Raw genomic sequence first — 18,120 nt, forward strand, 5'->3', positions numbered from 1 at the left:
AGGTTGCCAAACTTATACAATATACAATATTGTACAATATATAATAATCTCAATCATGCAAAAAGTCCACACCTGTATAATTAAATATGCATTAAAATTAACAAAAATAATTTGATTACCAGTTTCAGTTATTCTCATATCATAAAAATTACAGGCTATTTTTATTCTTTATACTTTTTCATTTTCCAATTTCTTCATAATAAGCGTAGAATTATCTTTATACTCAGGAAGAAAGATTATATGGAAAAAGCCAAGTTACCTCTGCAGCTATAGACATCACCTATTATAAATTCAGATATTTAATAGGAAATTTAAGATGTGAAAGAACAGAAAAATTTCAGATTTTGAGAAAGAAGATTTGAAGGAAGACAAGGAGCTTATTGTTTTATTGTTTTCTTCAGCAGACGTCCAGGAGTTATTTGCATCTGATTTTTATTTTTTTTAATAGTAGTGGAGGCAGAACTCAACATACAAATCTTGAATATTTTAGGGTTTAATCCCCAGCACGCACACACACGCACACACACACACACAATGCCGTAAGTAATATTGGAGACACCATTAAATGTGTTGCCAATCTCTGAGAATCCAAGTCAAGTCAATGATTTTGAACGTTGGAGGGTAGAAAAATATTGACCGAAGGGACAGCTCAAGTTCTCTCTGAGTGATGCCTCACTCCTGCAGGTTCACTGGGAGCAGCAGAAGCACCCAATCCTGGGATGGCTGGCCCCAGTTCCGTGCAGCTCTTCCATTGACCAGTTGACACTGGGCAGTTTGCACAGCCTCACAGGCACCTCTACACTTGTTTATAGACGATGTGGGGCCCCAGATCTACCATTCTGTTTTCCCTGGCTAAGAATGGCATGACTCAAAGTCCAAGACTGCCACCACCCCAACTCTAATGTCCAACCAGGCCACTCCTTCCCTGGAATAGCCACTCAACCCCTGTGCAAGCGGGGTTTCCTCATCCCTGGGTTTCAGGTGTCCTCCCTCGGAAGATGTTGCAAGGACTGACTAATGCACACTAGTGTCCCAATAACAATGATATGCAGTGCAGGTGCTGGGAGTTCCACAGCCACAATAGCACTGTGGTGACCGCAAAGCCACCTTTGTGTCTTGAATCTGGGCTTTCCAACCTACCATTTGGGGTTCCAGCTGAAGTCTCAGAGGATGTCACTTTCCCCAGGGACTGGAAAGCATTCACAAGGATAGATGGATATGGCTAGTTTTATATAGTAGGGGAAGTCCATTCTTAGGAAGCCAGGAGTGCCTTCTTCAGCACTAACCCTAACCCCTCAAAGAACAACCCCAGGGGGTTGTTATTTTCTTTCCTTTTTGCAGTGCTGCAGATCAAAGGCAGGGCCTGAGGCCACTGAGCTACACCCCTCCGCCTTAGCCCTGAGATTATCTTTCCCAGAAGCCACTGAAAACATTGCCAACTCTAAAATTTCCTCCTTTAACCCAGAGAAGACGAATCCTCGGGTTTCATCTTGTTTTTAACATTCCTCGTTAGCTCCTGAGATTCCTGTCTTGGTTTCAGGCAGCGCAGGATTCATCCCGCGAAGTCAGCAGCTTTATTTTATGTATGTTGTAGCTATGCATGTATGTATGGTGCTGGGGACTAAGTTCTAAAATAAGTAGGACTGGGCTAGTTTAGTTAGACCTCACTAGTCGTACAGAAATCGAACACAATTTTATTTATTAATTTATTTGGGTGTTGGGGACTGAACCCGAGCGCACGCCGGCAAAACCTCTATCATTGATCGGCACCTCCAGCGCAGTCCTAGTAGCTTTATATCCTCTCCATACACAGCGCAATTCGGGAGGTGGGTGGGGGGAGCTGGGTTTTTCCTGGGTAACAAGTGACAAGCTCGCGTCCACACGGACGGGAAAAGTCGCTCCTCTCCCAGGTGTGTGTTCCGAACATCTGAACCTGTTGCGTTGCTCTCCACAGGTCAGCCCCGTCTGTCCGGCACGGGCCTGGGAAACACCCGCAAGCAGGTGTTTTCCGGAGACCCGTGCGGGTGCCCGGCGGCCGTGAGGTGGGGGTGGGAGGCGGTGGCAGCTGGAGGGCGGAGTCGCCCCACGCCGGGAATCCTTTCCCGGCTTCAGCCTCGCGGAGTCGTCTTCACTCGCGGTGGGCCCCGCTCAGTCGTGGGGCTGGAGACCGGGCCAAGCTCTCCGGCACCACCCAGAGGCCCAGCCCGCGCATCGGGCTCGGGGAAGCTTCGCCGGGTCTGTCCGGGACCGCGTCCCCTCTCCGCCAAGGCCCAGACGGAGCCCAGCACCTGCTACTCGAGCCGCTGGCCCCGGCCCGTCGCGACCGCGGGAGGCAGGCGGCCCGTATGCAAATGTCCCGCGGGGGCCGGGGGACGCCTCCAGCGCCCGGGATAAAAGGCGGGGTGAGGCGCGCGGGGCCGCAGAAGTCGCTGCCTCCCGGGAGCCTGCCGTGCGCTCAGGCCCCCGCGCTCCTGCCCGCAGCCCCGACAGCGCGGTCCTCCCCGCGGCCCCCGGTAAGGACGCGCGGCAGCGCAGACACCAGGCGAGGAGGTGGGCCAGAGGCGCCGATGCCGCGATTGCGACGCCGCACCCGGCGACCCACGTCCCCTCGGTCGGGACGCGCCTCCGTGCGCCCAAGGGACCCTAGTCCGCGCTTTCTCACTGGGAACGTGGGAAGCCGACTCCCACACCGCGCTCTCCGGGACTGAGCAGGTGGCATCTCCCTAGGTGCCGCTCTGGGACAGTTTGTCCCCAGGCCATTGGCAGTGAAGACGGAAAGAACTGCGTTTGGTCAGGGTTAGGAGGGACTAAGAGGATCTCAGGCTGGAATGAGTGGGAGTCAGGAGAAAAAGGCCAGGGGACCCCGGATAGTCCATGTTATTCTCCTGTTCCCCCCCCCCCAGAAGTCCGGGGACGCTAGGGAGGCAACGGGCCTGGAGAACCCGCGAGGGGGACCGAGTGGGTGGGTGGGTACGCGTTTGAATGAGCAGAATCGACTTTCTGGGCCCCTGCGCTGCACTGAAACTTCGAGTTACCCATCCCTGCAGAGTCGTCACCTCCTCTAGTCAAAAAAGTCCTGCTCCGCAGCCCCCTTCCTCCTCCTTATTTTAAAAAAGAAGAGACCTTCTAAAGTCTGTTTTTTGTTTTTATTTTTATTTTTTTGTACCGGGATTGAACTCAGGGCCACTTCATCACTGAGCCACATCCCCTACCCCTTCCCCCTTTGTATTTTATTTAGAGACAGGGTCTCTCTGAGTTGCTTAGCTCGTCTCTAAGTTGCCGAGGCTGGCTTTGAACTTGGTATCCTTCTGCCTCAGCCTCCTGAGATGCTGGGATTACAGGCGTTCATGCCAACAGGCACTGGCCTAAAGTTTTTGAAACTAATTCCAAACTCAAGGTTGGTGGATTAATCTGGGGTTTGTGATGGCTCCTTCCTTCATCCACCCATCCTGCACCCGCAAGATGCAATGTGTGAGGAAGAAAAATATCCCAGAGAGCACCCAAGTCTGTCCCCGCAGCTTACGACGGCAGGCAGCAGTTGTGACCTGGGTCCTGGGGAGAGTGAAAGGAACCAGCCCTCCTGCCTAAAACCAGTCAGGGCCACCTGGGGATGAGAGCCTGTGAGTCTCCTGAGGGCTTCTCCGGAGGAGATCAGCACATTGCTTTGTTCCTATGGGTGTCTTTGGAGCTAGACTCATCCAGAGAGGATTAATTCTGAAGGCAGGGAGTGGTGACAAGTAGAGACATCTGACACATCTCTCCTCCTGTTTCTGTTTGTGTGCGTTTGTCTTGGTTCTAGACAGTGACTGGGAAACAGAAGACTGGAAACATGTCCGAGTTTTGGTTGATTTCGGCCCCTGGTGATAAGGAGAATTTACAAGCACTGGAGAGGATGAATACAGTAACCTCCAAGTCCAACCTGTCCTACAACACCAAATTTGCTATTCCTGACTTCAAGGTGAAATTCCTGGGGAGGGGAAAGGAGATGGTGGACTGGTGGGCAGGAAGCAGCCTCTGGGGAATGAAGGAGAAAATAACAGGTCAAAGTGGGGACACTGAGGACAAGCCTGAGCTAGGGGATAGATAGGGGAGTCGGTGGGCTCCATGGGTCTTCAGGCCATGGCTCCAAACTAATTGTGGCACCTTGGCCTTGAAGCCCCAGGAGAGAATGAGGAGAGGGAGATGGTGGTGGTGGCAGCATCTAATGCTTCATATAAGTGGGAAGAACCTGTGAATAGCAGGTCCTCACCGTGGTCCTGGGGACCTTCCTGTTTTGTCTGCAACATCTAAGAAGACCAACCCCAGACTTGGGGTATTCCGGCTTGCAGGCCTCAGGCCTCGATTGTACTCCTGACCTAGGGGAAAGGCAGGAAATCCAGGATCTTTCTGATTTTATTGTGTGTGGGGGGGCTGTACAGACAGCTGGCAGAGTGGCAGAGGTTTGGGGTAGTGCACAGTATCTGAGGACTCTTTAGTGGACAGCAAAATGAAGATAAAAGGGTAAAGAGGAGGAAGATATATACAATCCTCAAAAACAGTGGACTGGGGCTGGTGGTGTGGCTCAGTGGTAGAGGGCTGGCCTGGCACGTGAAGTCTTAGGTTTGATCCTTAGCACCACACATAAACAGAACACAGACTGGCAGTATTTCCTAAGACTGTAGGTTTCCAAGGGGAAGAGGTAGCTAAAGAATTCTTTGGGACCACACCAATGTACACACACTGAGAGTGCCAACCACCCAGAGTCCTTATAATCAATCCTCTTCCAATCCTCAGTTTGCCCCTCTGCCAAAAGAGTGCACTGTCACCCTGAGTTGTTGGTGATGCTGCTCCATGTGCCAGCATTTATTGAGCAATGTTCTGGCAGCCAGGTCCTGTAAACAGAAGATTCCTTGTGGAGTCTTCGAGGCTCCCCCTGACAAGGTTGGGATGGGCTGAGAGAAGCTTAGTGATTGCTAGGCTGTGGGGCTGGCAAGAGGACAGATGCAGCTGGGGTTCTGTATCCAGGGCTTGCTGCTTCTTCAAGCCTGCCTCTGTTAACCCTGGGGACAGACACTGTAGAGGTTAGTGAATCCAGCCTCCACTCATTTACTGAGCAGGGCACCGTGCTAGACTCTGGAGGATACAAAGTTAAACAATGACATGGCCCTACTAAAAGTTGCTTAAAACTAAGTTGCTTGCATGTCTATAATCCCAGAGACTTGGGAGGCTGAGGCAGGAGGATCTCAAGTTCAAGGGTGGCCTCAGCAATTTAGCAAGAACCTGCCTCACAATTTTAGAAAAAGGTATGTAGCTCAGTGGTAAAGTGCTCCTGGGTTAAATCCTCAGCACCCTTTGCCCTCAAGAATTAATTTTTTGAAAATAAGCAACTTCACCAATATCCAGTGGAGATTTCCAGGCTTCATCAAAGATTTATTAGTTTTTTAAATTTGGGGGATTCTGGGGACTTAATGCAGGGCCTTGCTCATGCTAAGCATGTGCTCCACCACGGAGCCATGCCCCCAGCCCTCCTTAATTGCTCTTAAAGTGTGGTTGGTCTAATCACAGGATGGCAAACCTTTTCTTTCTGATTCTGTGAAAAGACCTTTCAATACAATTTTGCTGACGATGCACTCATTTCTGCACTAAGAGACAGATCATGCATAATCCACAAAGAAAAGGGCCTCGGGGGGATGTAGCTTAGGTAGAGTGCTTGCTTCACACAGGGCGGTAGGTTCTGTCTCCAATACTGAAGAAAAACAAAAACAAAAGAAAGAAAAGGACCATTACAAATGAGTGGGAAGAAAAGCTGCTCCCTTCTAATCAAGATCAATGTCAATAGCAGCAAAGAACAGAGAAAGGGATGGTGGTCCTGTCTTAGGGAAGAAAGGCTTTTAGAAAGGATAACTTGTTAAAGTTGCTGGGGATTCATCTCATGAATAGCAGGCTGCCTCTCTCAGAGGCAAATGAGCTGAGGTCAGCCCATGACGTAATAGTCCTTCCTATGGTGGAGATATGACAGTTTATCCTGTTGGTCCCTAAAATAAAATAAAAATCCCAAATCCCTGGATTTCCCTTAGGAGTTCTTCCCACTTCTCAGTTTGGCTGTTGGCCAGGAGCAGCCAACTCCAGATGAAGGCAGAGTGCCTCACACTGCTGTTGAAGCGACAGCCACGCCTCTCTGCCAGCCAGCACTAATTATTTTATGATCTTTCTAGGTGGGAACCTTGGATTCTCTTGTTGGTCTCTCTGATGAGTTGGGGAAACTCGATACCTTTGCTGAAAGGTAAAATATTTCTTATTTACTACATACAAGTGAGAATTTGACATTGTTGTCAGAGGACACAGTGTTCTTGCTTTGGCTGAATCAAAGTATGGACTCATACTCTAAACCTGGCTCCAAAAGTCAACAGAGTGATCAGGTGGGTCCCCTGGGGGAGTGGGGTCAGCAGGAGCATGCTGGGCCCATCCTTGCTTTGTTTGCCGGAAATAGCATCTTTTTATTTTTATTTTTTTTTTGGTACCAGGGACTGAACCCAGGGGTGCTTGACCACTGAGACCCATCCCCAGACCTTTTAATGTTTTATTTTGAGGCAGGGTCTCTCTAAGTTGCTTAGGGTCTTGCTAAGTTGCTGAAGCTGGCTTTGAACCTGATCCTCCTGCCTCAGTCTCCTGATCTGCTGGGATTACAGGCGGGCCCCACCACCAGCTAGAAGGCAGCATCCTATAAGGGGTTGCCTTCAGTATGAAGATCATGCATAAAGCTGAGTCACTTAGAAAAATAATTGGTGCAATTCCCCTCAAGGCTTTTAAGTTTGTTGGTTTTTTTGATAATATATGTAAAAAAAAATCAAAGTACAAAAAAGAAAGAATGTAGAGTGAAAATTAAGTTTCCCTCTGATGTGTTTTCCTCTTTCCTGTCCCCTGTCCCCTCATTCCCTTCTTCTGAGGCAGTGCTATGACTTTCTAGGCGAACTTTCCAGAGAGAGCCTATTTGAGCACAAGTCAACATGCATGTATTTCATATGTGCTCTCATAAAGTGCAAACACCTGTGTCTTGCTTTTTTGTTTAATAGCATAGCTTAGAGATAGTTCCATGTCAGTTCATTGCTGCACATTCTTTTTACTAGCTGTATGGCCTTAAATAGATGTACCCTCATTTATTTGATTTCTCTGTTGTTGGACATTTAAATTTTCTAGTCTTTTGCTATCACAGGCAGGGTGGTGATGACTGTCCTTTGTGCACATGTAGAAGTGGAACACTTAAAAGTGGTTGGTAGTTCTGGGTCAAAGAGTCTTTGCAAGGACAGCTTACAGATATGTCCCCAGTGCCCTGCCAAGAAGTTGTTCATTCCATTCACACGCTCTCCAAAAGTGTATGAAATATCGTACGGTCTTAGCATGACATTTCTTTTTAAATAAGTTTATTACAAATTTGGTGCATAATCACTGGGAATCAATTATAGCTCATAGAATAGCGTGAAAAAGAAACTACAACTCACCCATGATCACGTAGTCCAGAGACAAACACTGTTACATTGTGTTTACAGCCTGTACCTCCAATTTTCCCAGCACATATATTATTTATATATACATATACTAATAAAAGTAAGCCCACATTATATACCTTATACATGTAAATCCATATTTTGCTGTTCTCTTCATATTTTAGATTTTTTTATGTATTGGGGGTTGAACCCAGGGGCACTTGACCACTGAGCCACATCCCCAGCCCTTTTTTTTTTTTTTTTAATTTTGAGACAGGGTCTTGCTAAGTTGCAAGGGCCTTGCTAAGTTACTGAGGCTGACTTTGAACTCTTGATCCTCCTGCCTCAGCCTCCCAAGCTGCTGGAATTATAGGTGTGCACCACTGTGCCTGGCAAAAATCGTTTTTTAAACTTAGAGTCTTTGAACTGTTATGGTAGAAATTGGTACTGTGGATTGAATTTGGGGCACTTTACTTCTAACTTACATCCCCACATCCCCAGTCTTTTTTTTTTTTCTTTTAAAAAAAAAATTGAGACAGGGTTTTGCTAAATTGCTCAGAGCCTTTTAAGTTGCTGAGGCTGGCTTTAATCCTGCAAGCCTGCCTCAGCCTCCTGAGCTTCTGGGGTTACAGATGTGCACCATTGCAATTGGTGTGCAGGTCATAGTCTTTGAGAAAGAAAACCAACTTTGTCTTTCTCATCTATAAAGCGAGGTACAGTGACCATCTCTCTGCTTTCAGGGAGGAATGTAGGGCAGTAGAATAATGTTAAGTGTCATCAAATCCCAGGGCATGTCCTGTGAAAGATCACCATCCAGGAGATGTGGCTGGATTCCCAAGTGCCAGCTCCTGTCTGCGGCTGCTCTGTCTCTGAGGTCTGATGGACCTTCTGTAGCAAGAGGACAGATGCTAGTCAGATCTTCAAATCGGAGGACCCCAACCCTAAGCAAGGGCTCTGACAGATGCCATCGAGGGCAGCCCCTGCCTTTGGCCGGGATGGCCTTCCGTGCTCCCTGCCAGCCCTGACAGACCACAGCACGAGGCTCTTCAGTCCTCGGCAGAAACACCAGCTGAAGGAAGGTGAGCTGCTCCGTGGCAGCTGCTCAGCACTCTGGTCTCAGCCCTCAGTGGCTGCCTTTCTGTCCCTCCGTCCCACTCACCAGTGCCCCCCGCTCTGAGCTTCTGTGGGCCTGGATTATTGCTGTTGGTTCCACCTGAGTTTCTTTCTTTCCTTTTCTTTTTTTGATTGTCTTTTTCTTCCCAATAGACAGTTGTATTTTGTTCTGTACGTATCTGTTGTACGAGTTGCCTCTGATGGTTCTATAGCATATTTGTTTATTGTTGTTGTTTTTGGAAATGAGGTGAACCCAGAGGTACTTAACCATTGAGCCACATCCCCAGCCTTTTTTATTTTGAGACAGGCTCTCACTAAGTTGCTTGGGGACCTCTCTAAGTTGCTGAGGCTGGTCTTGAACTTGCAATCCTCCCGCCTCAGCCTCCTGAGCCTCTGGGATTATAGGCATGCGCCACCACACCCAGCATGGTGTAGCATATGCTTAAAAAAAAACAAAACTAGAAAATGCATGCACAATCGAGTCGTGAGCTCTCGTTTTGAAACACAGAAACTGTACAAATGAGAGTGTTTTTACAAACAGGGACTAGGTGTGGTCGAGAATGAAAATCACTGTGCGTTGTTTTGAGTTTTGCTTGTAGGTGTGTATTCCCAAGAGCTTTCCTGGGGGGGGGGGTGTGTGAAGAAAAATAGTGAGGTTTGAGTGCCCTTAGAGTTTTAGCTTTGCTCTAGTCCAGGGCCTGGAACTGATAACTCCCAGGTCCATTTGGGAACAACCTCCCTGGCTCCGTGGAAAGTGCTCCAGTGTGATTAGATAAATAAACCCCAGCTGGGCCTGTAACCTAGGCAGCATAAACCTGTCAGCACTGCTTCTGCCCAGGAGGACAGAGAAGGGACAAGGGTTTTCAAGGTGTATTGTTTCCCTATCCTTTTATTATTTATTTACCGGGGACTGGAGTGTTTTTCCATGTCGCTGGAAGGCAGCCTTGGCTTATGCGAGCTTTCCCATTATTTTTTGATTCATTCTTTCATGCCACTGTGTTAATTTATTCTGCATTTACACAATGATTCATGAACATTTGAGAAGCCCAGTGCTTTTATCTTTTAAAATCCACCCCCCCCCCGCCCCAACCTTTCAGCGTGTGAGTCTGTCCCAGCATCGTGGCCTGTCCTGCGGTCCTGGTTGAAATATTACATTTCACAGGCACTTGGCATTCAGCTATGCCTCATGGTTTCTCCGGGGCCATGTTGACTGCCTCTTGCCCCTGAGCGCGTTGCCTGTGTTGTGGAATAGCTGGTGGCTTTTTCTTTACCCACGTGGTTCGTGAAGCTGTCTGAGGGTTGGCTGATCAAAGATCACGGATCTGAGTGTGGATGTCTACTTGGTGATTCCAGTGAGTTCTTGTGGGGACCTTCTAAACAGGAGTGAGATGGAACGGAAAGAAGTGCCCAGGCTTCTCTTCTCTGTGCATGCAGAATATCAGGTTGAGGTTATCTGTGGACATTTCAGGCCTGTCCTGCACCCGCCCTTCCACCTGCCCCCCTGACACCTCTCCCAGGTCCTCCCCATGCCTCTGGACCTCCTGCTCGCCTTCTCCAAGCAGAGTGCCGCTCCGCTCCCTCCTCCACGGCCCTCACCCCCAGGGACAGGCCTGAGAGAGGCCGTCTAAGGCCGTCCTCTGACCCCATTCTGTTCTCTGCTTCTGTGAGTTAAACTGTTTTAGATTCCACCTGGGAGGGAGGAGAGGCTGTCCTCCTTTCTCTGTCCTTGCGCTGTTCACTATGGCATCTGCTAGCCACCGGGCTCAGCGGAGCTCTTGAAATGTGACCAGTCTGAACGAAGATGTGTGTCAAACACACGTCAGGTTCAAAAGACAGTATGGGAAAAATAACTTCAAATATCTTGTTATACTTTTTAATGTTAACTGCCTGTTGAAATGATAATATTTTGGATATTAGATGAAATAAAGTAGGTTGCTAAAATTAATTTCACCTGTTTTTACTTTTGGAAATGTAGTGATTAGAAGTTCTTGAATTACTTATGTGGCTCCTGTAATATTTGTATTGGGCAGCACTGGGCTATAGCTCTGAGTGTTTCTCAACCTTGAACATGTAAGTGAGTGCCCTGGGGATCTTTAGACAACTCGGTTGTGACTCAGGGGATCTGAAGCCAGGGATTCTGCATTTCTTACCATGTTGCTGGTCTGCAGACTGCACTTGGCTTACCAAGGCTCAACACTTTAAATTAGTGGCTCTTCAACTTCAATGTGCGTCGGAATCATCTGGAAGGTTTGTTAGAGCATCCATTACTGGGCCTCATCTCTAGAATTTGTTATTCTGAGGGGCCTGAGAATCTGATTCTCTAAGCTCCCCAGTGGTGGCAGTGCTCCTGGTCCTGGCTGAGCTTTGAGAATGGCTTCTTCGCCTGGTGGTGGGGCGATCTGTTTCCCCATGGCCCAAAAGATGTCATTATGACATGTGCATTTTTAGAACTGGTTCTTGGATGATACAAAATTTTCCAGTTCTGTTGGTGTGTTGATTTTCTCTTGGGGAAGGAGTACTGATATTGATATATTGTGTTTTTGGAGAGAAGAGTCAGTTTCATGAACTTTTTCAGGTTATTTGCATGAAGTCTACCAGGGTCTGCTGTAGCTGCACATTTCCCGTTGATTTTGGTCTTTGCATTTTCTTTGGTTATGCTACCCATGGTCTACCTGTTTTGCTTTTAAGAGGAGCAGTTCTTGTCTTCATTTACCAATTTTATCATTTTCTTGATTTCTGATTTTTAAATTTCTGCATATATTCTGATTTTCATCTTCTTGCTTTATTGAGGTTTGTTTTCTTTCTGCAAAACCTACTTAATTGCATTCTTAGTTCATTTATTCTCTCTCTCTCTCTCATGCTAAGGTAATGAGTTTTTCTCTGAATATTACATAACTTAAGTTTTGATGTGTGGTGTTTTCATTTTTTTTTAAATTTAGCTCATTTTTTTTTTATCCTATGTTTCTGGAAAGTTGGGGTTTTTGTTGTTGCTCCTCCTTCCCTTTCTTTCTTTTGTAGTACGGAGATTGAACCTAGAGGTGCTTACTCTACACTGAGCCACTTCCCCAACCCTTTTTAAGGCCAGGTCTCATGAAGTGGCCCAGGTCCTGGCTTAGCTTCCCTGGCAGCTGGGACCACAGGTGTGTGCCACGGTGCCAGGCTTGTTTTTCCCTTAATTCTTTTGCCTTGTGAGAGAATGAATTGGGTACTATGTCTGCCTTTGGAATTTGATATTTTCTTTGTGACCTCATCTATTGCTGATTTTTCTTTTTTCTCTTTCGGAACTGGAATTGAACCCAGGAGTGCTCTACTACTGAGCTACATCCCCAGTCCTTTCTATTTTTATTTTTTGAGAGAGTGGCTAACTAAGTTTCTAAGGCTGGCCGTGAACTTGTGATCCTCTTGCCTCAGCAAATCACTGGGATTACAGGAATATGCTGCCATGCCTGGCTGCTGTGTTTTCCATGGGATCTAGGGAAGGGTGAGTTCTATTGGAATGACATCATCTGTGATATTTCCTATTCCCTACTTCATATTGTAAACGCCCTGCTGTTCTTTCGGGGTCTGTAAAGGTCTGTACTGGTTCTGACTCCACTGAGGGCTGTCCCTTTATCGTTCTCCAGGCTTCTGTTTATACTGTATTCTATTTTGAGTTCCAGACCACCTGATGTTTGTCACTTCCCTATTTTAGTAACTTCCAATGATTGATAGATGAGAGTATCGACACTCAAAGATGTAAGTCACTTGTGCGAGATCGTACAGCGTGGAGTGTCTGGCCTTTGCCTTGGTCACCCCAACCCCCTGCCTTGCCCTGTCAAGGCCTTGGCAGGTGGCAGTCAGTGCTCCTTTGCCTCTTCTGCCCTCATCCTTCAGCTCAGCCCTGCTGGGACAGTCTGTATTGCCTGGTACCTGACAGGCTTCCCCAGCGCCCAGCCACTTTTCCCAAACCAGAAGCCCAGCCACGGGGTGGGGGGGAGTTCTGGCTGTCCTAGGACAGCATGCCTGCAGTGAGCGTCAGCCTGAGGCTGCCATGTGAGATCCTTGGAGGCTGAGTTTAGCATAAGGCATTTCCTCCTTGGACCCTGCGGGGACAATGGCTCCCAGATTCCCCAATCCCAGTCCAGTTAGTTCTTGGTGCCCTGGGCGGGTGCTCTGGCTCAGGCCAGGTGTGTAGGTACTCCTTATTTTCATCAGCCACGGAGGGTCTCAAATGTCCTTTCTTTGCCTCTTTCTGCACTGCCACGTCCTCTTGACAGTGTCCACAGCTTGCTTCTGGAGAGTCTCTTCCTTTGGGACCTCAGGCCGGGGGTCCTTGGGCCCCAAGCCCAGCTGCTCACAGGTCACCTGTCCACACCTCCACCTGAGACACTGGGAAGGACCAAATCCTGTGGCTCCCTCGCCAAAACCTGTCCCGCGTCCATCCAGGTCTCAACATGCCCAGCCCTGCACCTCTGTCCACACTGCCCTCGACCCATTCCTGAACCTGACAACAGACGCAGTTGCCTGCTGCTTCCTTTTCATCTGCTTTCTCCCCAGAGCCAGAAGGAGGGTTTTTTTTTTTTTTTCCTGTGGTGCTGGGGACGGAATGCAGGGCCTTCAGGGCATGCTAGCCACTAGCCAATGTGTTCCCACACTCCCAGTGCCAGAATGGTCTTTTTAAAAAATGACTCTCTTGCTTGAAACCCTCCCTTGGCTTTCCAGTGCCCTCAGTATCAAGTCTGGGCCCTTGACCCTGGCTGCCAGATCCCTAGCTTACACATCCCGGCCTTTTCTTCACAGAAGAAGGAGGACTACTCTCCTCCAGCCACCCTGGCTCTGTCCTGCCGTAGGTCTGTACACAAACGTCTTCCTGAACATTGAAGGCTCCTGCCCACCACCCCACCCTGGCATGGCAGGCCCCTGGTTATCCCAGTCTCAGTTCAAATGGTATCTCCCCCAGGGACTTCTCCAGACTGCTGGAAGAAGACAGCCTAGTCGCTCAAGGACACACTGTTTTAATTTTGCACATGCCATATACCACTACTGAATACCTGTCCTCCTCCCTCCTTCCTCTCCCCTCTCCCCAGGGCCTTGCTCATGCCGAGCACATGCTCTAGCCCTGAGCTGCGCTCTAAGTACTTCTCTTGTCCATTTTTGTCTGTGATTCCTTACAGAGTATGAGCTATGGGAAAACAGACCAGATTCGTCCCTTCTCTGACAGCAAGCAGTGCCTGCCTCGTGGCAGGGGCTGAGAGACTCTGCTGCCTACACATGTCTCCCCTGTCTCCACTCGCAGGACCCTGGGGAGCGTTTAGAAAGTTCAGTTCCTTGGCAGCAGCTCCAGGGTTCCTTGCCCAGGTCTGGAGCAGGGTCTAGGAATCTGCATGTTAAGGGACTGGGCACCTGTGATTCTGCACCTGGGGCTGGATACCCTGGGAGCACTGTTGTCTTCGCTGAGTGGAATCACAGCCATCCTCCCACCTAATCCTAAAGTGCTTCCAAGAGTCAGTCCAAGGCCAGGATTCTAAACACATGTTGGAGAGCTTAGGGTCAGGTACAGTGGAATGTGCCTGTAATCCAAAAAACTTGGGAGGCTGAGGCAGGAGTATAGGCTGAGTATCTCAGCCAAGTGAGACCCTGTCTCAAAATAAAAAGTAAAAAGGGCTGGGATGTAGCACTTGCCTAGCATGTGCAAGGCCCTGCACTCGACATCCAATACTACTACTACTACAAAAAAAAAAAAAAAAAAAAGGTTATAATGCAGTTTGATTTTTTTCTTGAACAGGTAATGCATTTGTATGTATTGAAGATAAAAATGATATAAAAGGCTCTGCAAGGAGAAGTCTCCTTATACTGTCTCCCTGCCTCTTGCCCCAGACACTAAGGAAGCCACTTTTATGAGCTGCTTGGATACATTGCATCTTCATACAAACACAAGACAATTCTGTATATGTTTATATGCCCCCCTTTTTTTCTGGTACTGGGGATTGAACCCAGAGGTGCTCTCCCAGCCAGACTACATGCCCAGGATGCATGCCCTCTTTTTGTGACAGGGTCTCTCTAAGTGGCTGAGTCTGTCCTCAAACTTGAGATTCCTGCCTCAGCCTTCCAAGCTGCTGGAGTTACAGGTGTGCACCTCCACTCCCGGCTCTTCCCTTGTGAAATACAAAATGAGATTCCACACGTGATGATTTGCATCTTGGTTTTCTCCCTCCTCTTAACATCCTGGGAGAACTTTCCCATCAGTATGGAAGACCTTTCTTGCTATTTCAGGTACCTAGCATCTCACTGTGGTTTGTGAACTAGTCCCTTACAGGGGGACTCTCGGGTGGCAGACTTTTGTGGAGAGAGGCTGTTACCATCAGTGCTGTAACCTTACAGATGGGTCAGTACTTCAGGGAGACACATGCGGGTGTATCTGTAGGATAAATTCTCAGGAGGAAATTTGCTGGGTCCGGGAGTCATGTGCCTTTGTTATTGTTGATAAGTGTTCCAGAGTTCTGTCCATCTGAAGTGACCATCTTGCATTTCTACCAGCAATGAGGGAAAGCCCCTATTTCCTATAACTTTTCTTTCTTTTTTTTTTGGGGGGGGGCGTAGGTACCGGGGATTGAACTCAGGGTCGATCAACCACTGAGCCACATCCCCAGCCCTATTTTGTATTTTATCCAGAGACAGGGTCTCACTGAGTTGCTTAGCGCCTTGCTGTTGCTGAGGCTGGCTTTGAACTTGCCATCCTGTGCCTCAGCCTCCAGAGCTGCTGGGATTACAGGCATGTGCCACCGTGTCTGGCTCCTGTAACTTTTCTAATAGAGCATGTCATCAGGCTTTTGGGTTTTTATAAGCCTGATAGGTATGAATTGCTACTTCAGTGTAGTGCTCTCTCTCTCTCTTTTTTTAATGGTTTTATTGAGAAATAAGTAAATGGCAAAAATGTTTCCATTCACTGTTGGAGGACATTAACATAGTTTTGAGTTATTAAAAATAAAGCTGTTATGCACATTTATGTACAGTCTTTGAATTGACATATTTTCATTTCTCTGAAGTAAATGACATAGCTGGGGTCTTGGGTACCCTAAGTGTGGATACAGACATCCTCTTAGCTCTTGGTATTTGGGACTGATCCCTTGCCCTGTGGCAGACACAGCTTGGAAGAGGACTACAGGGTACACCGGGTCCCAGGGCAGCTCATCTGCATCTAGTGCTTAGTATTTTGTAGACACAGGGAGTGGTGAGTTGTTGTTGTTGTTTTGTTGTCTTAAGGTAGTAGTATTCATTCTTTGAAAGTCTCAGATTCTAGGAGATGACACAAATGCAGTCTCAATGCCGGGTCACACGTGCATGATGAAGGAATGGTAAGAGCCACGTGGCCCTGATCAGCCCTGGACCCACGTCCTGCTCCACATCTCTCTCTCTGTTTTTTAACGTGGACTCCTTCACCAGTTTGTGTGCCATCCTTGTGCGGGAGTCAAACTAATCGCTGTTCCAGTTTTAGGATCGGTGCTACTGAAGCAAGCCACCCCCTCCATATCTCAAGCCTTGGTCTAGCTGGCCACTGCTACCCAGGTTCTCATTGCTCCTGGGCGTTTCCCAGGAGCTGCTGCGTTCTTGCAGAAGCCCAGAATGAGTAGTTCTGAAAGATCTTCAGAGACCTCTTTTTTTTCTTGCTCAGATGAGGAAAGCAACCTTTTAATGTGGTCGACGGAGTTTCAGATATAGCAATGAAGGTTTGTTTTGTCCACCTTCTCCCCTGTAATATTCCCTAATGTGTAATACTCCCTGCATGCAGTACATTTTCCTTAACTGCCAGAAATAATAGGCATTGTACTGTGCGTGTCAGGTATGCGCAGGGTTTCCTGGGACTGTAATAAAGGGTCAGCAGTGTCCATGTGGCTCAGGCTATCCCAGGTGCTCCCAAAGTCCTGCTCAGGACAGGCAAGGGTCAGGGTGGGGTGGCAAAAACCACGGCTGGACAGGCAGGTGTATTCCTTGTAAACTCTGCTAAGGGGTTTGAACATAATGTTTGAACTTCTCAGGAAACCACTGACAGTCTCAGCAGTACAGCAACATGGCAGGGGGTGTGTTTTGGGTGTGTATTTTTATTGAGATCCCTCTGGCTGCTGTGGGATGGATGGACAGGTGGGGCCCCTTTAAGGTCCATGGGGAAAACAGAGAGCAGGTGGGTGAAGGAAGCCTAAAGAAAGACACCATGACGTGTCTAGGATAGTGACCCAGGGTAGGCTTGACAAATTTTGGTTGCTACAGAAAACAGTTGTGATGATGGAAAGGACCGGTTTCAGGTTGCCGACGAACTTTGGAGAATGTGAATTCAATCCTTCGAATCTGAAGGGCTGAATCAGTTCTCGACCTCCCCATCCAGGCTGGCTCTCCACCCTTAAATCCAGGGGAAGAGCAGGGCACTTTTAAATTGAGCTATAACGCACACTCGGTGACATCCACTCTTCGAATCCACGTAATTCATCTGTTCCCCATATATTTACAAAGTAATGCAACTGTCACTACCATCTGGTTCCAGATTTTCTTTACCCACAAAAGAAACTCTGTACCCATCAGCGGTCACAGACCAGTTCTCTCCCAAATTATCGGCAACCATTAGTCCACCATTTGTCCCCTCACCATCTCTGTGGACACTTAGTGCAGAGGGAAAACCAGGATATTTTAAGAGAAACCAGGAAAAGAAATATATGCCTTGCAGATGTGCCAGGAAGTGCACGTGGATGGCCCTGGAAGGCGGCTCTGATTGACAGGATGTGAGGCAGGTATGGCTGGGAGGCTTCTAGGGAGCCCAGGGCCTCTGCAGGGTTGAGAAGAGGTTTGTCTGACAGTCTGTTCCTTCTTCTGACTCTTAACAAGCTCTCAGGGCAGACAGACAAGCAATGGAAATGACGAGCATTGTGGGAAATGCTGTTGATAAAGTCCAGTTGACTACTCTGAAGTTGAGGCGGGTGAGCCCGCTGGCCCTGGTCAGTCACTAAGGAGCTGTGTGTTCTTAGACAAGTCTCCACCCCTCCTGGGTCCAGAGGCCCTTCACCTGTGTCCCCTCCCATGAGTCTGGGTCACAGTGCCTGTGACGGTCACACTTTAGGCATGATCTGAAGCGGTGGTGGTAAGGAGGTTTTCACGGAGGGCTCATTCTTGCTATTGTTTTTGATGATGATAAAATGAACGTTTAATTCTACTACAGTGAACTCCCTGAAGGAATCAACTATCTCTGGCATGACTTTCATAATTAGCGCACCTCTCTGTATACTTTCTGGCTACATTTTGGGTTGTCCTAAAGTTGCATCTGTAAATTGAAATTACAGGTCCCCCTGCGTTTGATCCCCAGTAACAAATGCTCCAGGGCACACACACAGGGATCACGGGGTCAAGGGACATGGGCATATTTAAGCGGTTTGTACATATTGCTAAATTGTTTCCACAAGGTTGCGCGGCGCCCTTTCCTCATACCCCTGTCACTTAAGTGCCTTTAAGAAACTCTGCCATTTCCCCAGCAAAGAAGCAGGGTGTGTGAGAGGCTTCATTTGTATTTCTTGGATTCCCA

The 18,120-nt window shown here is 48.1% G+C and overlaps 1 protein-coding gene across 17 annotated transcripts in view; it reads left to right on the plus strand.

The window, feature by feature from the left end:
- Nucleotides 1-2,123: 2,123 nt before the first annotated feature.
- Atp6v1c2 (ATPase H+ transporting V1 subunit C2) overlaps nucleotides 2,124-18,120 on the plus strand; it is a 47,857-nt gene continuing 31,860 nt past the window's right edge. For 3 of the 17 annotated variants that reach the window (XR_006851150.2, XR_006851149.2, XR_006851151.2), the window contains exons 1-3: nucleotides 2,124-2,513; nucleotides 3,800-3,958; nucleotides 6,195-6,262. Coding sequence is in view for 8 of the 17 variants with exons in the window: in XM_058578364.1 (XP_058434347.1) it covers nucleotides 2,346-2,513; nucleotides 3,800-3,958; nucleotides 6,195-6,262 (395 nt within the window). In the remaining 9 variants the exon portion in view is untranslated. Of the gene's footprint in view, nucleotides 2,514-3,799; nucleotides 3,959-6,194; nucleotides 6,263-18,120 lie in introns of those variants that run through there. The other 14 variants (XR_009226542.1, XR_006851152.2, XR_006851153.2 and 11 more) reach the window with 10 other exon arrangements.

This window comes from Marmota monax, unplaced genomic scaffold, assembly GCF_021218885.2.
Source record: "Marmota monax isolate L192 unplaced genomic scaffold, Marmota_monax_Labrador192_F-V1.1 WCK01_AAM20220418_F8-fsc00010, whole genome shotgun sequence".
In the NCBI taxonomy this organism is placed as follows: domain Eukaryota; kingdom Metazoa; phylum Chordata; class Mammalia; order Rodentia; family Sciuridae; genus Marmota; species Marmota monax.